The 22,041-nt window shown below is 42.3% G+C and overlaps 1 protein-coding gene across 3 annotated transcripts in view; it reads right to left on the reverse strand.

Annotated features, from left to right (window-relative positions):
• LOC126185131 (protein-associating with the carboxyl-terminal domain of ezrin) overlaps positions 1–22,041 on the reverse strand; it is a 113,465-nt gene that overhangs the window by 61,600 nt on the left and 29,824 nt on the right. For all 3 annotated transcript variants that reach the window (XM_049927958.1, XM_049927957.1, XM_049927956.1), the window contains 2 exons: positions 6,794–6,983; positions 4,755–4,894 (listed from right to left, as the gene is read on the reverse strand). In XM_049927958.1, the coding sequence (XP_049783915.1) occupies positions 4,755–4,894; positions 6,794–6,983 (330 nt within the window). The remainder of the gene's footprint in view (positions 1–4,754; positions 4,895–6,793; positions 6,984–22,041) is intronic.

Below are 22,041 nucleotides of genomic sequence, written 5' to 3' on the forward strand. Positions count from 1 at the left end.
GAACAAGTCAATACATGAAATTATAACACAATACTAGAAACAGATAAAATGAAATATAAAAAAACATATTCAGGTGACAAGTCGTAAATTTAAATAAAGAAAATCAACAATGTAACACTGGAATTTGCTTAATTTTTTAGCTCTTCCAGGAGCTCCTCGACAGAATAGGAGTGAGCCATGAGGAAACTCTTCAGTTTAGACTTAAAAGTGTTTGGGGTACTGCTACGATTTTTGAGTTCTTGTGGTAGCTTATTGAAAATGGATGCAGCAGAATACTATACTCCTTTCTGCACAAGAGTCAAGGAAGTGCATTCCACATGCAGATTTCTGCCTAGTATTAACTGAGTGAAAGCTGCTAACTCTTGGGAATAGGCTAATATTGCTAACAACAAACGACATTAAAGAAAATATATACTGTGAGGGCAATGTCAGAATTCCCAGACTATTGAATAGGGGTCGACAAGAGGTTCTCAAACTTACACCACATATAGCTCGAACAGCCCGTTTTTGAGCCAAAAATACCCTTTTTGAATCAGAAGAATTACCCCAAAAAATAATACCATACGACATAAGCGTATGGAAATATGTGAAGTAGACTACTTTTCGTGTTGAAGTATCACTTATTTCAGATACTGTTCTAATGGTAAATAAAGCAGCATTTAGTTTCTGACCAAGATCCTGAACATGGGCTTTCCACAACAGCTTACTACCTATCCGAACTCCTAGGAACTTGAACTGTTCCATCTCTGTTATAATATGCCCATTCTGTCTGATCAAAATATCGGTTCTTGTTGAATTGTGTGTTATAAACTGTAAAAACTGAGTCTTACTGTGATTTAGCATCAAATTATTTTCCACAAGCCAAGAACTTTTTTCATTAACTACGTTATTTGATACTGTTTCAATATTACACACAAGATCCTTCACTATCAAGCTGGTGTCATCAGCAAACAGAAATATTTTTGAATCACCTGTAATACTAGAAGGCATATCATTTATATAAATAAGAAACAGCAGTGGCCCCAGCACCGACCCTTGGGGAACGCCCCACTTAACAGTGCCCCATTGGGACTGAACATCACTACCACTCTCAATATTGCGGAGAATTACCTTCTGCTTTCTGTTCTTAAGGTAATAAGAGGCGAACCAATTGTAAGCTACTCCCCTTACTCCATAATGGTCCATCTTCTGCAGTAACATTTTGTGGTCAACACAGTCAAAAGCCTTCGTTAAATCAAAGAAAACACCTAGCGTTCGCAACCTTTTATTTAATCCGTCCAAAACCTCACAGAGAAAAGAGAATATAGCATTTTCAGTTGTTAAACCATTTCTAAAACCAAACTGAACATTTGACAGCAAATTATGTGAATTTAAATGTTCCAGTAACCTTGCATATACAACCTTCTCGATAACTTTAGCAAACACCGATGGCATAGAAATAGGTCTATAATTGTCAACATTATCCCTGTCTCCCTTTTTATAAAGTGGCTTCACTACCGAGTACTTTAATCAGTCAGGAAACCGACCACTCCTAAAGGAAAAGTTACATATATGGCTAAGTACTGGGCTAACATACATAGAACAATACTTCAGTATTCTGCTAGATACCCCGTCATATCCATGAGAGTTCTTGGTCTTTAGTGATTTAATTATTAACTCAATCTCCCTCTTGTCAGTATCATGGAGGAGCATTTCAGGTAACAGTCTCAGAACACTTTCTTCTAAGAGCGCTATATGATTCCCTGTTGGGACTAGGTTTCTATTTAGTTCACCTGCTATATTCAGAAAGTGATTATTAAATACTGTACTATATGCAACTTATCAGTAACACGGGCATTCCCACTACGCACTGATTCTATATCCTTGACCTGTCTCTGCTGACCAGCCACTCCCTTTACGACTGACCATATGGTTTTAATTTTATCCTGAGACATAGCTATTCTATCTGCATACCACATACTTTTTGCCTTCCTAATAACATTTTAAGCACCTTACAATACTGTTTGTAATGGGCTGCTGCATTTAGATTTTGACTGTTTTTAAACGTTTTGATATAATTGCCACTTTGTTCTACAAGATATTCTTATACCTTTAGTCAGCCACCCAGGCTGCCTGTTTGTGCTAGTACCCTGTTTTGAACGTTCTAACGGAAAGCAACTTTCAAAGAGCACGAGAAAAGTCTTGAGAAAAGCATTATATTTATCGTCTACTGTATCAGCGCTATAAACATCTTGCCACTCTTGTTCCTTGATAAGGTTTACAAAGGTCTCTACAGCAACTGGATCAAATTTCCTAAACAGCACGTGTTGCAGCACAAAAATCTTTTAGAGTTAAAATTTGTGCATCATGATCTGAAAGGCCATTCACCTTTTTGCTAACAGAATACCCTTCTAGTAATGAGGAATGAACAAAAATGTTGTCTATGGTTGTTCTACTGTTCCCTTGCACTCTCGTTGGAAAGAATACGGTTTGCATAAGATTATATGAATTAAGGAGGTCTACCAGCATCCTCTTCCTTGCACAATCACTTATACAATTAATATTGAAGTCACCACATATAACTAACTTTTTGTATTTCCTATAAAGAACCTCCTCTAGCTTTAGCAAAAATGTTGTGAAATCGGAGTCTGGGGATCTATAAATAACAACAGTTATAAGTTTAGCTCCGTTAAATTTAACCACACCTGCACAACATTCAAACACCTTTTCAGTGCAGTTCTTTGAAACATCAATTAACTCAAATGGGATGCCATTTTTCACATACATGGCTACTCCCCCACACCGCAAAGAGCTCCTCGAAAAGCTGCCAGCCAATCTGTATCCTGGTAAAGGAAGCCTCTGAATCATCTCCTTATTTAAGAAGTGTTCAGATATACCAATAATTTCAGAGTCAACATCTATAAGCAGTTCACTAACTTTATCTCTAATACCTTGTATATTTTGATGAAATATACTAATTCCCTCATTACTCGAATACCTAAGTTTTGTCAAAAGTGGTTCCTTTGTTAGAGAGACTTCCCTTAAGCAGGAATACATATCAGCTGACTTCAATCTAAAAAAGGTACAGCTCTAACACCCACAACTACCGGAATTTTCCCATGAGTGATCCCACCACCCCACCTATGCTGTCACCTATAAGCTTTGCCAACCTCCCCTTTCCATACCTGTTGAGGTGCAGGCCATGTCTAGTGAAACCCGTCCTGCTGATAGACTACACCAACACCACTGAAATGTGACTCATGCCTTCTGTAATCAGCGCACCCCCAAATCTCATGTTATTACACCTGACGGCTGTATTAAGATGAGGCCGATCGTGACGCTGAAACAGTTCCACGAAATGCACATTCGTGTTGCCAGTCTGAGTGGCTATCTTTTCCAGGTCACCATCTATGTCATACTCCCCATCCCTATCAATACTGTTACCAGCCCCACCCACAATCACTACCTGATCCTCTGTAGTAAAATCCCTACATAACCCCCCTATGTTAACAGCCACCTGAGCCAAGCCTGCATTAGGCTTCACAATGCTGGTGACCTGGTACTCACTCCCCAAAACTTCCTGCAACTGCTGGCCTACACCTCTGCCATGAGAACTATCTAACAGCAGAACCTTCTTCTTCCTCTTCGACTTTGCAACTGTTCTAGCTACCGTAACTACTGAGGTCTGCTGCATACTTCCTACATCTACAGCTACTAGAGATTCCTCTCCACTAGACTCTGACAGTTGGTCAAATCTATTGTAAACACCAATAGTAAAACTATCTGAAAATCTTCTTCTCCTAGCAGATCTCTTGCCAACAGCCAGCTCCCATTCCCCAACCCCCTTCTCATCCTATCTAGCTCCTCCTGTGCGTTTTTCAACTGCACCTGAAGGGCACAGATCTTACGCTCCTGCTCCTCTATCAACTTACTCTTGCTACATAACCTGCAGTTCCAGGAGAGGATGTCACCAGAATGCCCACTGGCTTCCCCACTGCATTCCCCCCAGTGAAAATACTTCGAACAAGTCTCACACCGCAATCCACTACTCACACCACTAGGAAAACCAAAGAAAAGGTGAATAGAGAGAGAGTCCATGAGGACTTGTCGCAGATCATCATAGAAGGTACTTGGCAACATAAGGCACTAAACAGTACACGGTGGGAAAGGAACCCTGTAGCTGTGCACAGTACTCTGGGCCTGACACTGTAAAGTAAGAGCCTACCGAATTAAAAGGGTCTTGTACCATCTTTATCTCCTTTCTCATTGTTTTTGCAGAGTGATGACAGTTTTATCATTGACCTGTCCAGGAACAACAGCTTTAAATCAGCCGAGAGACAGATTTCTTCACAATAAATCTCAAAGTATGCTTGTACTGTTACCACATAAATACAAAAATTTAACACCAGCCTCTATAAAATTTAAAATATCAAAAGCACATCATCATGTTGCTTTGAGCAAAATAGCCACTCGAAGAAAACACAGAAGTTTCAGTCACATAAAAGTCTTTAAATCTCAGTGCATCAAACAGTCATTCATCCTAAATTTCACGAATATGTGACAGCTGCATAACATAAATGATAACAATATACAGTAAAGCAAAAAAATTGTGGAAGAATGAAAACTCTATAAAAGTAGCAACTGGAGTACAATTAAGTACATAATTAAAAATGTAACTGAATGAACAGCTGGCAGTAAAGAACGTTAGGCATTTGTTCCTTTCCTATATATCCATCAAAGCAGATAAATCCATAGAATTCCGAATCCAAACTTACCACTCCTAGGGTGCAAAATGTGAGGAAGAAGGCATTCCTGTGCTGCTGAATCCAATAACACAAGACGGGCCAACAATAAACCACTAAGCTGTTTTGCGACAAGAGTTTCTGGAAATGTCAGTAGTTGGTCTACAAGACAACTGAAAAACAAAACATTTGATAACAGTAAATTATTTAAATAATTTTTATTACACAACTATCAAAACACACACACACACACACACACACACACACACACACACACACACACACAAGTGCATGGAAAGGGATGGGATAATCATAAATTTGGAGTAAAAATAAGGAAATTAGCAAGAGGTGGGTGGAAGCTGGCTAGTGTGACTGGAGGCTGGGGGAGGGAGAGAGGGGGGGGGGGGGTGAGGGTTTTGGGAAGCTTTAGAGGAGTAGGGAGAAATCGTTAAGTGGAAAACCACTTATTTAACATTAGAGTATATATTTTTTCCGGTGCTGTATTTGCATTTGAATTGCTTGTAATACCAGAGTCTCTTGCAAAAATTGCTAATTCGCTTCTTATATTACTTTATGTGGAAGGTCTTTCTTGTATGAAGAACTAGGCGCATGTGAAAAATTTATGTTCTTAAAATGGAAAAAACTGATTAGCCATTGCGCCCTGAACAAATTTGCATGTGCATAAGGCAACAGGGTTATCCTTTTCTCTTTTTTGTTTACTTTTATACACCCAATCAGAAAACACTCACAAGGAGAGTTATTTGCATTGCAATCTCTGAAGAGGAGAAAATGACAGGAGAGTTAGTGTATGAGTTTCTCAGGAGCCCCATTATACACCAAGTTCATAAGGTGGGACTAACGTAGAGCACATAACCCTGTGATGCAGACTGTTTATGAAGGATTGATCTATTTTATGAATCCAGCTTTGTGACTGAGCATTGTTTCTGTAATTTGTTAGTGACCTCTGCTGGAACTGGTTCAAAAGCTGTTGTGGACTTGTTAGCCAGGGCACTGTCATATGCACACTTGCATGTACATGTACATTATCTTCATTTGCATGGATGCACTGACTTTTGCCACAGCTTTTCTCAGAGTTGTAGTGTAAGGAGCCATGAAACAAGAGCTTGCAAGGTCTTTTATTCTTTATTGCCTCAATATGAAATTACTTTGATCACTTTTTTTATATTTTATTTTCTCATAAAAAATATTAGGCAATTCTTGCTCCAAGTAGAGCTGTTACCTGCACAATTTTCACAGTCGGTCACTGAACATGATGGCCTTGTGCTGCCTGTTGCCTTGCCATTACAACCTACTGTGGTGTGACCATATCTTTAGCATCCATAGCATCACATCAGATTGGACACACAAAGTCTTATCTTCAGTCGAATAAATCCAGCCTCGATTGAGCTTTGGAAGTATAGGCAAATTGAATGTTAAGATGAAGAAGACAGTCTTCTGCAGCTCACTATTCCCTCTGCTCATGATATTGTCAACTTTGTTAACCTTTGACTTCCCATTCTTTATACAGTTGGGTGAAAAACAGCATTTTTCAACCACAAGTGTTCCATTACATTACACTGACAGGTTTTTATAGTTACAGCAATATTTTCAAAAGTGTTATTTATGTGAAAGGGGGATACTTGAAATGGAAATCATTACACAGTACCCACACTGCAACTACCATTTCAATACCTCAAATAAATAAACGGCAATGATTTATCTATTAAAAGATACCATAAATCAGGAACTACAACATATCATAATCCATATGTTAGAAGTCACCAAATTACAGTTGAACACTATTCTGGAAGTGTGCTACAAGTAAACTGTCACCATTTGTCAAAATGCTTGCTTAAGTGGGATGGATATGCCACTCAATGAACAGTTTCTTTTTTGACACAATGGCTGAAGAATATTAAATGTCTCCTAATACCTATGAGAACAAACATTTCTGAATGTTTACATCCAATATAATTATATTACAGACAATAACAAAATAACGTTACATCATTAGAGAGCATTTTCATTACTCTAAAGGAAGAAAATAAGAAAGAATGCAATATTTTCAGTACCTGAAGAAAGATTTTTTTTCTTCTTCTGTTTTAACAGGCAATTCCACAAGAAAACTATAAACTCTAATGAAGTCATGACTGAAGAAATCATGAGTCAATAATGTAGATAATGTAGGACGTGAAGTATGTCTCACATTCTGAAGCTGTGTCTTTGCTAGTTCAAGGAACTCTTTCAAGGCTGGTACTTCATCTGTAAACAGCAATTTTTTTTTTAAAAAATACATATCACGTAAAGATGTTATAGTGCAACTTATATTTACAGAACCTTTTTATTATGCATTCTATCACTCAATCACATGTACATCACATCATACACCGATACATTTCAACAGCAGTGTTAATCAAAAGATAATTTATATAACTTTCCTTCCTTTCACTTCTTCATTCAAATTCTTTTCCTGATTTGATTTATACTCAGGAACACTTAAGCTTAATCAACAAAAACATCTATTAATACTTTCATTTGCTTAAAGAGCATCTCATCAATCAACAGTTTTGTTATAGCACAGCTTCTGATGCTTTCAAGTAGTGTCGCTAGTCAGATGTGAATAACTCATACTCATCATCATCATCATCATCATCATCATCATTTAAGACTGATTATGCCTTTCAGCGTTCAGTCTGGAGCATAGCACCCCTTATACAGTTCCTCCATGATCCCCTATTCAGTGCTAACATTGGTGCCTCTTCTGATGTTAAACCTATTACTTCAAAATCATTCGTAACCGAATCCAGGTACCTTCTCCTCGGTCTGCCCCGACTCCTCCTACCCTCTACTGCTGAATCCATGAGTCTCTTGGGTAACCTTGCTTCTCCCATGCATGTAACATGACCCCACCATCTAAGCCTTTTCGCCCTGACTGCTACATCTATAGAGTTCATTCCCAGTTTTTCTTTGATTTCCTCATTGTGGACACCCTCCTGCCATTGTTCCCATCTACTAGTACCTGCAATCATCCTAGCTACTTTCATATCCGTAACCTCAACCTTGTTGATAAGGTAACCTGAATCCACCCAGCTTTCGCTCCCATACAACAAAGTTGGTCGAAAGATTGAACGGTGCACAGATAACTTAATCTTGGTACTGACTTCCTTCTTGCAGAAGAGAGTAGATCGTAGCTGAGCGCTCACTGCATTAGCTTTGCTACACCTCGCTTCCAGTTCTTTCACTATGTTGCCATCCTGTGAGAATATGCATCCTAAGTACTTGAAACCGTCCACCTGTTCTAACTTTGTTCCTCCTATTTGGCACTCAATCCGTTTATATTTCTTTCCCACTGACATTACTTTCGTTTTGGAGATGCTAATCTTCATACCATAGTCCTTACATTTCTGATCTAGCTCTGAAATATTACTTTGCAAATTTTCAATCGAATCTGCCATCACAACTAAGTCATCCGCATATGCGAGACTGCTTATTTTGTGTTCACATATCTTAATCTCACCCAGCCAGTCTATTGTTTTCAACATATGATCCATAAATAATATGAACAACAGTGGAGACAGGTTGCAGCCTTGTCTTACCCCTGAAACTACTCTGAACCATGAACTCGATTTACCATTAACTCTAACTGCTGCCTGACTATCCATGTAAAGACCTTTAATTGCTTGCAAAAGTTTGCCTCCTATTCCATAATCTTGTAGAACAGACAATAACTTCCTCCTAGAAACCCGGTCATATGCCTTTTCTAGATCTATAAACCATAGATACAATTCCCTGTTCCACTCATAACACTTCTCCATTATTTGCCGTAAGCTAAAGATCTGGTCCTGACAACCTCTAAGAGGCCTAAACCCACACTGATTTTCATCCAATCGGTCCTCAACTAATACTCGCACTTTCCTTTCAACAATACCTGAGAAGATTTTACCCACAACGCTGATTAAAGAGATACCTCTGTAGTTGTTACAATCTTTTCTGTTTCCATGTTTAAAGATTGGTGTGATTACTGCTTTTGTCCAGTCTGATGGAACCTGTCCAGACTCCCAGGCCATTTCAATTATCCTGTGTAGACATTTAAGACCTGACATTCCACTGTATTTGATGAGTTCCGACTTAATTTCATCCACCCCAGCCGCTTTATTGCACTGCAATCTATTGACCATTTTTTCCACTTCCTCAAATGTGATCCTATTTCCATCATCATTCCTATCCCATTCTACCTCGAAATCTGAAACATTACTGATCGCATTTTCACCTACATTGAGCAACTCTTCAAAATACTCCCTCCATCTGCCCTGACTTGTCCAAAATACTTGTCATTTCCTTCTTACCTCCCTTTCGAAGACTGCTAATTACACTCCAGAATGGTTTTCCAGCAGCTTGACCCATAGTCTCCAACCTGTTTCCAAAGTCTTCCCATGATTTCTTCTTCAATGCTGCAATTATCTGTTTGGCTTTGTTTCTTTCTTCAACATAACTTTCTCTGTCTACCTGGCTTCTGGTATGTAGCCATTTTTGATACGCCTTCTTTTTCCTTTTACAGGCTGCCTTGACTGTATCATTCCACCAGGCTGTTTGCTTCATCCTACTTTTACACACTACTGTTCCAAGACATTCTTTAGCCACTTCTAGTACTGTGTCCCTGTACCTTGTCCATTCCTTTTCCAATGACGGTAATTGACTACATTCAACTAACTGGTACCTTTCTGAGATCGCTGTTATGTACTTGTGTAGTGGACGGACAAGACAGCCAGTCCACAGTGACGGGTAACCGAAAGGCACGCGTACACACACGCCGACTGGCGTGAAGTCTGGAACAGGATACGTAATGAATGCTAATAAGAAAAGTACGTAGCTTCTATAATACTTAACTTTACTTCATCCTTGTGGTACATCACTATTGTTAATACAAGTGAGACTCTCTCCAGATATGGTTAATGGCGCCTTGCTAGGTCGTAGTCATGGACTTAGCTGAAGGCTATTCTAACTGTCTCTCGGCAAATGAGAGAAAGGCTTCGTCAGTGTAGTCGCTAGCAAAGTCGTCGTACAACTGGGGCGAGTGCTAGTCCGTCTTTCTAGACCTGCCATGTGGTGGCGCTAGGTCTGCGATTACTGACAGTGGCGACACACGGGTCCGACATGTACTAATGGACCGCGGCCGATTTAAAGCTACCACCTAGCAAGTGTGGTGTCTGGCGGTGACACCACAACTTGTGCCTGATTTCCTTATCAGGAAGTTTCTCCACTCTTATCCTCCTACATATAGACCTGACCTCCTACACTTTCGGCCTCACAATCCCAATTTCACTGCAGATTAAATAATGATCAGTGTCATCAAAGAATCCCCTGAATACACGTGTGTCCCTCACAGCCTTCCTGAATTCCTGATCTGTTATTATATAGTCAATGACAGATCTGGTTCCCCTGCCTTCCCAAGTATACCCGTGGATTTTCTTATGTTTGAAAAAGGAGTTTGTGATTACTAAGTGCATACTGGCACAGAAATCCAAGAGTTGTTTCCCGTTCCTGTTGGCCTCCATATCCTCTCCAAATTTACCCATAACCTTTTCATACCCTTCTGTTCGATTTCCAATCCTGGCGTTAAAATCACCCATGAGCAGAACACTGTCCTTGTCCTTTACTCTAGCAACTAGATCACTGAGTGCCTCATAAAAACTATCCATCTTATCTTGATCTGTCCCTTCACAATGCGAATATACTGACACAATCCTAATTTTCTTGCTAGACACTGTCAGATCTATCCACATCAGTCGTTCGTTTACATACCTTATTGCAACTACGCTGGGTTCCATTTCTTTCCTGATGTAAAGCCCTACACCCCACTGTGCTATTCCTGCTTTGACTCCTGACAGGTAGACCTTGTATTCTCCCACTTCCTCTTCTTTCTCGCCCCTTACCCGAATGTCACTAACAGCTAAAACGTCCAGCCCCATCTTACTTGCAGCCTCTGCCAGCTCTACCTTCTTCCCAGAGTAGCCCCCATTGATATTAATAGCTCCCCATCTCATTACCATTTGTTTGCCAAGTCGTATCTTAGGAGTCCCTGGTTTGTCAGTTAGAGGTGGGACTCCGTCACCTCCAAAGGTCCGAGGCATTTTGCTCTGATTGTTGCCAGCATCATATTTAAAGTACCAGGGAAGCAGGTTGCTAGCCTTACTTGCCCCGAGTCCCATTGGGTTTTACCCCTAACGGCTGAGGGACTAACCGGTGGATTTGGTAGTCTTTGCCGTATGAGCACAAATGTGACCACGACTCAGATTATGTCCGAGATGCCCAGCCTTATTCCAAAGTAACTAGAATCCCGGCTGTCGGGACCACTCACTTGGCCACTCATACGTTGCCCGTGGTTCATGAACTAGGACATGACTACAGGAACCCACACCATGAACCACAAACTGTAAAACTATAATGCCAACGTCAATCTTTAGCAGAAAAACAAAACATTTTATGCTCATATTTTGGGGAGTAAAAATCTCCTCTGCAAAACTCAGTATGTATCCTGAAAACAGTTATCTTTAGAAAAATAGTTCATTCTGTTTGTCCAGGAAATCTAGAAGGCAGTAAATAGTGTGTACCAGTATCATGCGGTGTTCTTCAGCCACCAGAAGGCATTAGTTACAATTCCCCACCAGTGGACAGTAATTTGAGAATACAGAATATCAAACCTTTTTTATGACTGACTTGAAGACTTTCTAGGAAACAGAAATAAGTACTTTGTTCTTAACAGGATAAATGGTCATATAAGAAATTAGTTCTGGGAGGACCACAAGGAAGTGTTACCATTCGCCATATACAGAGTGAAGCAGCTAGAACATGCCATCCTAAATATATCAAGAAAGAGTCAATATATCAAGGTGCAGTTTCGGCTAAATTATTGTGGGGAATGAAGTGAATGTTCTTATTTATGCAAGATATGTTTAATGTTTACAGCTGCCAAATTATGACATCAAGGGTTTTTTAATAGAACTTTATCCTGATATATTCGTAAAGAACTATACACTATTTTCTGTGGAATTTGAAAGGACATCAATAACAAAACTTGGATGGAGCTTGATCAAACAGTAAAAACACAACAGTGCTGCAGTTCACTTCACCACTGTCCTAAGAAGAGAAGCTCTCTGGTCTGTCCACAGGCCAGGTCTCTTTGTGTCTGGGAACAAATTGGTGGGTTCTAGTTATTTATTCATGGACCCAGGTCTGCTGTGCATGCACAACAGGTCAGAGGTCACGTGCAACACATTTCAGAAGTTGCTACTGTGTCTCACTGCAAGTACATTGCACAATGTGACATTTTACAATCATTTTACTTACTGCAGTACATTTCTGCACTTTGAAAGTAGTTCATATCATCAAGATAAAGTATGAACGATGCTAGAAAGGAAACTGTGGCAGTCGCTGACTCTCTGAGGTTTTGTTAAGTATAGAAATTCATAATACTTGTAAAATAATGGACGTAACGCAGTGATGGGTAGTAGCCTATAATAATGAACATAGTACAAGAAACATTTTATTGGTGCTCACTATAGCATTGCTTTATATTACTCATCCCCCCCTCCCCCTCCAACCACCATCGTTTACCAATCTTTCAAGGCACCTACATCTTTCTGAGATTATTTCCATAATTATTGTCAGAATTTTAAATTTTTTACAATCTGGCTTGTCTTCTGCACCTTAAAAGATGTTTATGTTACTAATAATACATTATGTCCTATTTTTGCTCACATCAGGAAATGCTGTCTACTTGCATATTTTTGAGGTATTCTCTCATTTGGCAATGTTGTTGGTTTTTATAATGCTTTGGTCCACAGTTGGAATAACATCTAGTAATGTTTTAACAATCTCTCAGTGCACCATATGTTTTTTCATATTCTTGCTTGTCTAATATCCATGTGTCAATTTTCACAAACAATGTATTTCACGTGGTACAGATGTATAAGTTTTTCAATGTGTTCATTTTACTATACTTGTAGCAACTAAAACTTGCTGTAACCTGAAAACCACACACTCATCAGTTGGTTGGTTGGTTGGTTTGGGGTGTAAAGGGTCCAAACTGCAGGGTCATCAGTACCTACACCCATTAGTGGCAAATTTCGAGTATCACCTACATTTCCTTGTTGCCATGTTAAAACTTGCTTCTTTTGTCAGAATAAAGAGCAATTTTCACACTGTCACCTCACTAACATCCTAATGAAGTTGCAAATGCAACGGAATCCTGAAACAATAGTTTGTTAAATGAGGGACTGAGGACAAATCAGGTCAAAAGCTTATGCAAAAGCACATTCTTGGCATAAATATGCAATTTCTTCACTTACCTTGTTGCAAAGCCACAGTAACCCTTATTTCACCAGCTGCAGATGACCCAATAAATTACACCATTCCATTGCGAAAGTCTGTAGTTACTCAAATATTGGAGTACATAGGAAAGTTCCACTTGTCTACCATATGGCAAAATACTCTTTTCTTTGTGCATTGTCATTTGCCAAAATGTCGTTTCAATATCTCAAACCATTTCTGAGATATGAGGGGTGTTATGAGCATTTCATTCTAGCTTCATTGCCTGCGCGCGTAATTGCAAATGAGTCGGATACGTAAAATCACTATTTTTGAGATCGGCAAGGAGACCAACTGTCAAGTCTAAAGATATATCCAGTACATAGCAGAGATGCTGAGTCACAATATGCACAACAAAAAGATACACACAATTATAGCATTTGGCCATTAAGGCCTTTCTCATCAACACACACACACACACACACACACACACACACACACACACACACACACACACACACAGACAGAGTCTCAGACAACTGAACCACACTGTGAGCAGCAGCACTAGTGCATGGCGGGAGTGGTGATTGGTTGGTTGGTTGGTTGGTTTGTTTAAAAGAGGGGGAAAAGGACCAAACTACGAGGTCATCGGTCCCTTCTTCCTAATAAAACAATGCCACAAGTCTGAGAATAAAACAGACGAGACATATAACACAAAACGGAAATAAAGTACAGACAACAAGAATGAAAGAAAGGCAATGAACACTAAAAGGAGCAAAAGAGGACAAGAAAACAGAGATGCAAGAAACAGTTAGAAGAGAGTAAAACAAGGAAGCAGATTACAGTGACTGGCCAACCACGAAAATAAAAATGAAAAGCCAGTCATCCTGCAACACATTAAAACCTTCACACTAAAAGCACTAGGGTTGAGGACACAGAGAGACAAAGGACACGCACTAAAACTCAGATTGAATGATAAAACCCACCCACACAGATGAAACGTAAAACCAAATCAGCCGATGAGGCGTTGTCTGCTAAAATCAATGATAACGAGTCCAGCAACCGGAGATGAAGTCGCAGGGAGGCCAAAGAAGGACAGAGCAGAAGAATATGGGCCACTGTCAACTGGGCACCGCAACAACACTGAGGTGGGTCTCCACGGCACAAGAGGTAGCTGTGGGTCGCCCAGGCACGGCCAATGCGGAGCCGGCAGAGAACCACGGAGTCCCTGCGAGAGGCCCTCATCGAGGACTTCCACACATTCGTGGTCCCTTTAATGGCCCGCAGTTTGTTGTGCGTACTGAGATTTTGCCATTCCGTCTCCCAAAGCTGAAAAACCTTGCGACACAATAACAAATGCAGGTTAGTTGCGGGGATGCCCATCTCCAGAAGCAGTTTCTGTGCAGCCTGTTTGGCCAGCCTGTCAGTAAGTTCATTTACTGGGATTCCGACATGGCCAGAGTTCCAGATGAACACCACTGAATAACTGGACCATTCCATGGCATAGATGGACGCTACCGAAGAATGATGAGGGTAGCACTCGTCGATAGTTTTCAGGCTGCTCAGGGAGTCAGTACATAAAAGAAAAATATTCCACAGGGCATGAACGGAGATACTGAAGTGCACGAGAAATGGCCACCAGCTCTGCAGTGAATACACTGCAGCCATCGGGTAAGGAATGCTGTTCAATATGGCCGCCGTGAACGTAGGGAACGTAGGGAAAGCCAACACGACCATCAGCCATCGAGCTGTCGGTGTAAACCACTTCAGAGCCCCGGAACATGTCAAGAATGGAAGGGAATTGACAGCGCAAAGCCGCAGGGTCAACAGAGTCCTTAGGGCCATGTGAAAGCTCCAGACGAAGTTGCGGCCGAAGTGTACACCATGGAGGCGTAGGTGAACGGACCTCAAGTAGATGTGGTAAAGGGAAGGACTCCAGTTCGGAGAGAAGGGACCGCACACGAACCGCAATCATTACCCCGACCTGGGCCGCCGATGTGGGAGATGGACAGCCACAGGGGGGAAAAGGAGACTGTAACTCAGATATTCAGGAGAACTACGAATATGTGCAACATAACTGGCAAGCAGCTGTGCACGTCTGATCTGCAATGGTAGGACCCCAGCCTCCACCAGTATGCTGGTCACTGGACTCGTCCTAAAAGCTCCTGTTGCTAGTTGAACCCCACAGTGGTGCACAGGGTCAAGTAAATGCAATGCTGGGGGCACTGCTGAACCTTAAACTACACTCCCATAGTCAATTCGGGATTGGAAAAGGGCTCTGTAGAGCCACAGCAGCGTACAGCGATCTGTACCCCAATTGGTGTTGCTCAGGCAATGGAGGGCATTGAGGTGCTGCCAGCACTTCTGCTTAAGCTGATGAAGACGAGGAAGCCAAGTCAATCGAGTGTCAAAAACAGGTCTTAAGAATCGACATGTCTCCACTACAGTGAGTGGATTGTCATGAAGGTAAAGTTCTGGGTCCGGATGAACGATACGACACCGACAGAAGTGCATGAGACACGACTTTGCGGCTGAAAGTTGGAAGCCGTGGGCTAGAGCCCATGTCTGCGCTTTGTGGATGGCTCCCTGCAGGCGACACTCAGCAACACTAGTACTGGTGCAGCAGTACGAAATGCAGAAGTCGTCTGCATACAGAGAAGGTGAGACGGAGGGCCCGACAGCTGCTGCTAGACAGTTAAGAGGGTAGGACGTCAAACGAACCGACTTGGAGCAGGAGAGGTACCACAGGACATTTTAATTTCCATAAAACTTTGTCGGCATGACCAGGAAGGATTCAGGATTCACTCTCATAGAAGTGGAAGTTCAAAAAAATAACAATATATATATATATATATATATATATATATATGAATATAATAGAGGGAAACATTCCACGTGGGAAAAATATATTTAAAAAGAAAGATGATGAGACTTACCCAACAAAAGCGCTGGCAGGTCGATAGACACACAAATAAACACAAACATACACACAAAACTCTAGCTTTCGCAACCAACGGTTGCCTCGTCAGGAAAGAGGGAAGGAGAAGGAAAGACAAAAGGATATGGGTTGTGTCTTGTATGTATGGATGGATATGTGTGTGTGTGCGAGTGTATACCTGTCCTTTTTTCCCCCTAAGGTAAGTCTTTCCGCTCCCGGGATTGGAATGACTCCTTGCCCTTAAAACCCATATCCTTTTGTCTTTCCTTCTCCTTCCCTCTTTCCTGACGAGGCAACCGTTGCTAGAGTTTTGTGTGTATGTTTGTGTTTATTTGTGTGTCTATCGACCTGCCAGCGCTTTTGTTGGGTAAGTCTCATCATCTTTCTTTTTAAATATATATATATATATATATATATATATATATATATATATATATATATATATATATATTTAAAAAGAAAGATGATGAGACTTACCCAACAAAAGCTCTTCATAAGTAACAGAGATTCTTCGATGAATTTTGCACAGCATCCAAACCATACTTACAGGTGTATGAAACTCTAGAATTTTCCAGATCTATTAAAAACTGTGGTAAAAATTGAGATAATTAACTATAAAATTTGAGTTTTTTCTAAACATGAAGTTTCAAATGTAACACCTCATTCATTTTTTCATAAATTGAATAAATTCTAGAGTTTCAGACACCTGTAAGTATGATTTGTATGCTGTGCAAAATTCATCGAAGAATCTCTCTTACTTATGAAGAAAAGTGTACCTACAGCAACAAATGCAGCCAATAGTAAGTGAAAAAATGATGAAATTTCACATGTAAAAAAAATTTATTTTGCTGTGTTTCTGAACTTCCACTGCTCTGAGAGTCAATCCTGAATCCTTCCTGGTCATACTGACAAAGTTTTATGAATGTATTTATAAAAGTGTAGACAGTGGAAATTAAAATGTCCTGTGGTGTCTCTCCTGCTCCAAGTCGGCCCGTTTGATGTCCTACCCCCCTCAATGGCCACTAAAAATGGAGACACACGCAATACTGAGCCCTGTGGGACTCCATTCTCCTGGATATGGATGGAACAATGGGAGGCACCAACTTGGACATGGAAAGTACAGAGCGACAGAAAGTTTTGGACAAAAATTGGGAGCGGGCCGCGGAGGCCCCACTCATACAATGTGGCAAGGATATGATGTTGCCAGGTCGTGTTGTATGCTTTACATTAAGTCAAAAAAGATGGCAACCAGTTGTTGGTGTCTGGAAAAGGCTGTTTGGATGTCAAATTCGAGGGACACAAGATTATCAGTGGTAGAGGAACCCTGGCAGAAGCCGCCCTGACATGGAGCGAGTAGGCCACGTGACTAAGACCCAAACCAACCGCCGACATACCATTCACTCCAGCAGCTTACAAAGAACGTTTTTGAGGCTGATGGGCAGATAGCTATCCACATCAAGCAGGTTTTTACCGGGTTTGAGCACCACAACGATTGTGCTCTTCCACCATTGCGACGGAAAGACGCCACTGCTCCAGATCCGGTTGAAGACGATGAGGAGATGTCGCCTGTGGTCAGATGAGAGATGTTTAATCGCTGGCTGTGGATCCGATCAGGCCCAGGAGCTGTGTTGGGACAATGTGCAAGGGCACTGAGGAGCTCCCATTCTGTAAGTGAGGCGTTATAGAATTTACTGTGGTGTGTAGTGAATGAGAGGACGCTCCCTTCCAGCTGTTGTTTGAGAGTGTGAAAGGCTGGGGGGTAATTCGCCAACACAGAGGATCGAGCAAAGTGCTCGGCAATCGTGTTTGTATCGGTAGATAACGTGCCATTTATGGTAACACCGGGAACACCTGTTAGGGTCTGGTACCCAAAAACACGTTTGATCTTTGCCCAGACTTGGGAAGATGACGTACGGCCCTCAATGTCGACCACCACTCCTGTGTCCGTCTTTCGGTAAGTTGGCAAACGCAAGCACGGAGCCATTTAAAGGCTACGAGGTGCTCCAGGGAAGAGTGCCACTTATGCTGCTGTAGAGCTCGCCGATACTCCTTAATTGCTTCAGTGACTTCTGGCGACCACCAAGGGACTGCCTTATGCCTCGGGCACCCTAAAGAGCGAGGGATTGCGTTTTCTGCTGCAGAAACAATTGTTGTAGTCACCTCCTCAACCGTGACATCGATGTTACCGTGTGGGGGAGATTCAATGGTGACAGCAGAGGTGAAAGTTCCCCAGTCCACCTTGTTCAAAGCCCATCTGGGCATGCATTCGTGTGCCTGACACTGGGGCAGTGACAGGAAGATGGGGAAGTGGTCACTACCACACAGGTTGTCATGTGCTCTCCAGTGGATAGATGGGAGAAGTCCTGGGCTGCAGATTGATAAATCAATGGCCGAGTAACTATCATCAGCCACACTGAAATGTGTGGCTGCCCCAGTATTTAAAAGGCAGAGGTCAAATTGAGACAGTGAAGTTTTGACATCTCTGCCTCGGCCAGTCTGAATCAGAGGCTCAGACGATTCTGCGGCCATGTAGGCTGCAGATTCCTTGACTTGCACCATAGGGTGGTGGGGTTTCGGGTTCCGCTAATAGATCAGGTGTCCACTACACACAGGAGGCGGCTACACGCGTAGCAGGGGCTGTGTGGCGTGGACTGGGCGTTTATTTATTTATTTATTGTTCCGTAGGACCAAATTAAGGAGAAGCCTCCATGGCCATGGAACGAGTCAATACATGAAATTATAACACGATAGTAGAAACAGATAAAATGAAATATAAAAAACATATTCAGGCGACAAGTCTTAAGTTTAAATAAAGAAAATCAACAATGTAACACTGGAATTTGCTTAATGTTTTAGCTCTTCCAGGAGCTCCACGACAGAATAGAAGGAGTGAGCCATGAGGAAACTCTTCACTTGACGCAAGGTCTGCTCCTAAAGACTGGAAAGTAGCACAGGTCACACCAATATTCAACAAGGGAAATAGGAGTAACCCACTGGATTACAGACCCATATCACTGACCTCAATTTGCAGTAGGATTCTGGAGCATATACTGTACTCTAACATTATGAATCACCTTGAAGAAAATGACTTACTGATACATAACCAACACGGATTCAGAAAATATCATTGTTGTGCAACACAGCTAGCTCTTTATTTTCATGAAGTAATGAGTGCTGTCGACAAGGGATCTCAGATCGATTCCATATTCCTAGATGTCCAGAAGGCTTTTGATACTGTTCCTCACAAGCGACTATTAATCAAATTGCACGCATATGGAGTATTGTCTTAGTTGTGGACTGGATTCGTGATTTCCTCTCAGAGGGGTCACAGTTCGTAGTGATAGACTGTAAATCATTGAGTAGAACAGAAGTGATATCTGGCATTCCACAAGGTAGTGTCATAGGCTCTCTGCTGGTCCTGATTTATATAAATGATCTAGGTGATAATCAGAGCAGCCCCCTTAGATTGTTTGCAGATGAGGCTGTAATTTACCGTCTAGTAAAATCATCAGACAATCAATTCCAATTACAAAATGATCTAGAGAGAATTTCTGTACAGTGCAAAAAGTGGCAGTTTGCACTAAACAAAGAAAAGGGCGAGGTCATCCACACGGGTACTAAAAGAAATCCGATAAATTTTGGGTATACGATAAATCACACAAATCTAAGGGCTGTCAATTTGACTAAATACCTAGGAATTACAATTACGAGCAACTTAAATTGGAAAGACCACATAGATAATATTGTGGGGAAGGCGAAACAAAGACTGTACTATGTTGGCAAAACACTTAGAAGATGCGACAAACCCACTAAAGAGAGAGCCTACATTACACTTGTCCGTCCTCTGCTGGAATATCGCTGGGCGGTGTGGGATCCTCACCAGGTAGGATTGAAGGACATCGAAAAAATGCAAAGAAGGGTAGCTCGTTTCACGTTATCGCGCAATAGGGGCGAGTGCCGCCGATATGATACGCGAGTCGGGGTGGCAGTCGCTGAAACAAAGGCAGTTTTCTTTGCGGTGAGATCTATTTACGAAATTTCGATCACCAACTTTCTCTTCCGAATGCATAAATATTTTGTGACACCCACCTATGTAGGGAGAAATGATCATCATAATAAAATAAGAGAAATCGGAGCTCGAATGGAAAGATTTAGGTGTTCCTTTTTCCCACGCGCCATTCGAGAGTGGAACGGTAGAGAAGTAGTACGAAAATGGTTCGATGAACCCTCTGCCAGTCACTCACGTGTGAATTGCAGAGTAACCGTGTAGATGTAGAATCACGGTGCCACCCAACAAGAGGTTATGGGAATTGAAATCTCCCAAAAGTAAAAAAGGTTTAGAGAGTTGATCAATCAGTTCAGCTAATACATTCAGGTGTACTGCACCATCTGGAGGAAGATACACATTGCAGACAGTTATTTCCTGTGTCATCCTTATTCTGACAGCTACAGCTTCAAGAGGGGTTTGAAGGGGCACAGGTTCACTACAGACCGAGTTTAGGACAAACACAAACTCCACCTGGCACTCAATTACAGTCACTACGGTTCCTGTATAATCCCTTATAGCCACAGAGGGGAGAGGTCTCCAAGTTTCCTGGAGGGCAATGCAGATAGCAGGTGTAAAGCTTAACAGTTGCCACAGCTCAGTCAGACGGTGGAAAAAACCGCCACAATTCCACCGGAGGATGACGTCATCGTGAGACTGGGAGAGCACGGAACATTCAATGAGGCAGTTTATGCCTCAGAGTCACCTGCTGCCACCGACTTATTGCCTGAGCAGTCTATATCCACTGTGTGTGACGGTCTGGCAAGCTCTAGGTCCTCAGCAGATGCCAAAGTCTCCACCCCGTCCTCAGACGCAGAGCGTGCAGGCAGCAATAGTGTGGGTGCCACTGCAATTTCCTCGGTCTTAGGGGTTTTCTTTTTGGGTTTCTCTCGGTGCTCCTCGGGTTTCTCTGGCCGGGACGACTTCACTGGTTCAGTCTCTGGGACTGAGGACGAGCGTGAAGCCCTACGACCGGCCGCTTTTGGGCTCTTCGGCCAATGGCGGGTGTCACCTTTCCCTCTAGCAGAAACTTGGTAAGGGAGTGACCCGAGGGACCCCTTCCTAGCTAGAGAAGCGAAAGACAACTTATGCTTCTTTGGCTTAGAAGTGGGGACGGACGTCCCTGACGGGTTGGTGGGGGGGGGGGGGGGGGGGCAGTTGTTCCCAAAGTAGGTGGTGCAGGAGCAATGGGGAGGGAAATGCCTCCCCCCACCACCATTGAACGGCAGGTGTAGTCTTCCGGCTCTGAGAGGTGACTGGGGTTGGCAGAGCTGACGGTGCCAGAACTGTTGTTGTGGCGGCATATGCACAGGATACGGGCATTCTAATTTTCTCTTAGCTTCAGTGTAGGTCAGTCAGTCCGGGGTCTCGTACTCCACGATTTTCCTTTCTTTCTGGAGAATCCTGCAGTCTGGCAAGTAAGGTGAATGGTGCTCTCCGCAGTTGACACAGATGGCAGGCGGGGCACACGGAGTATCGGAATGCGACGGGTGTCCGCAATCTCGACATGTGACGCTGGAAGTACAGTGGGAAGACATATGTCCGAACTTCCGGCACTTAAAGCACCGCATCGGGGGAGGGATACGGGGCTTTACATCACAGCAGTAGACCGTCAGTTCGACCTTCTTGGGCAATGTATCACCCTCGAAGGTCAAGGCGAAGGCACCGGTGGCAACCCGATTATCCCTCGGTAGACACGTCGGACGAAATGTACGTCTTACCGGTCTAAACTGGCACGCAGCTAATCGTCAGACTGCAAAAGAAGGTCCCTGTTAAATATATATCCTGGACCATATTTAAGCTCTTATGTGGTGTGATGGTTACAGAAACATCCCCCAGCTTGTCACAAGCGAGTACCGTCTGTTACTGGGCAGAGGATGCTGTTTTGATCAAGACCGACCCAGATCTCATTTTGGACAAGCCCTCCACCTCCCCAAATTTGTCCTCTAAATGTTCAACAAAAAACTGAGGCTTCGTTGTCATGAAAGATTTCCCCATCAGCTCACGAACATACGAGGTACCGGGGCGAG

The sequence above is a fragment of the Schistocerca cancellata genome, chromosome 4, assembly GCF_023864275.1.
Source record: "Schistocerca cancellata isolate TAMUIC-IGC-003103 chromosome 4, iqSchCanc2.1, whole genome shotgun sequence".
Taxonomy (NCBI): Eukaryota; Metazoa; Arthropoda; class Insecta; order Orthoptera; family Acrididae; genus Schistocerca; species Schistocerca cancellata.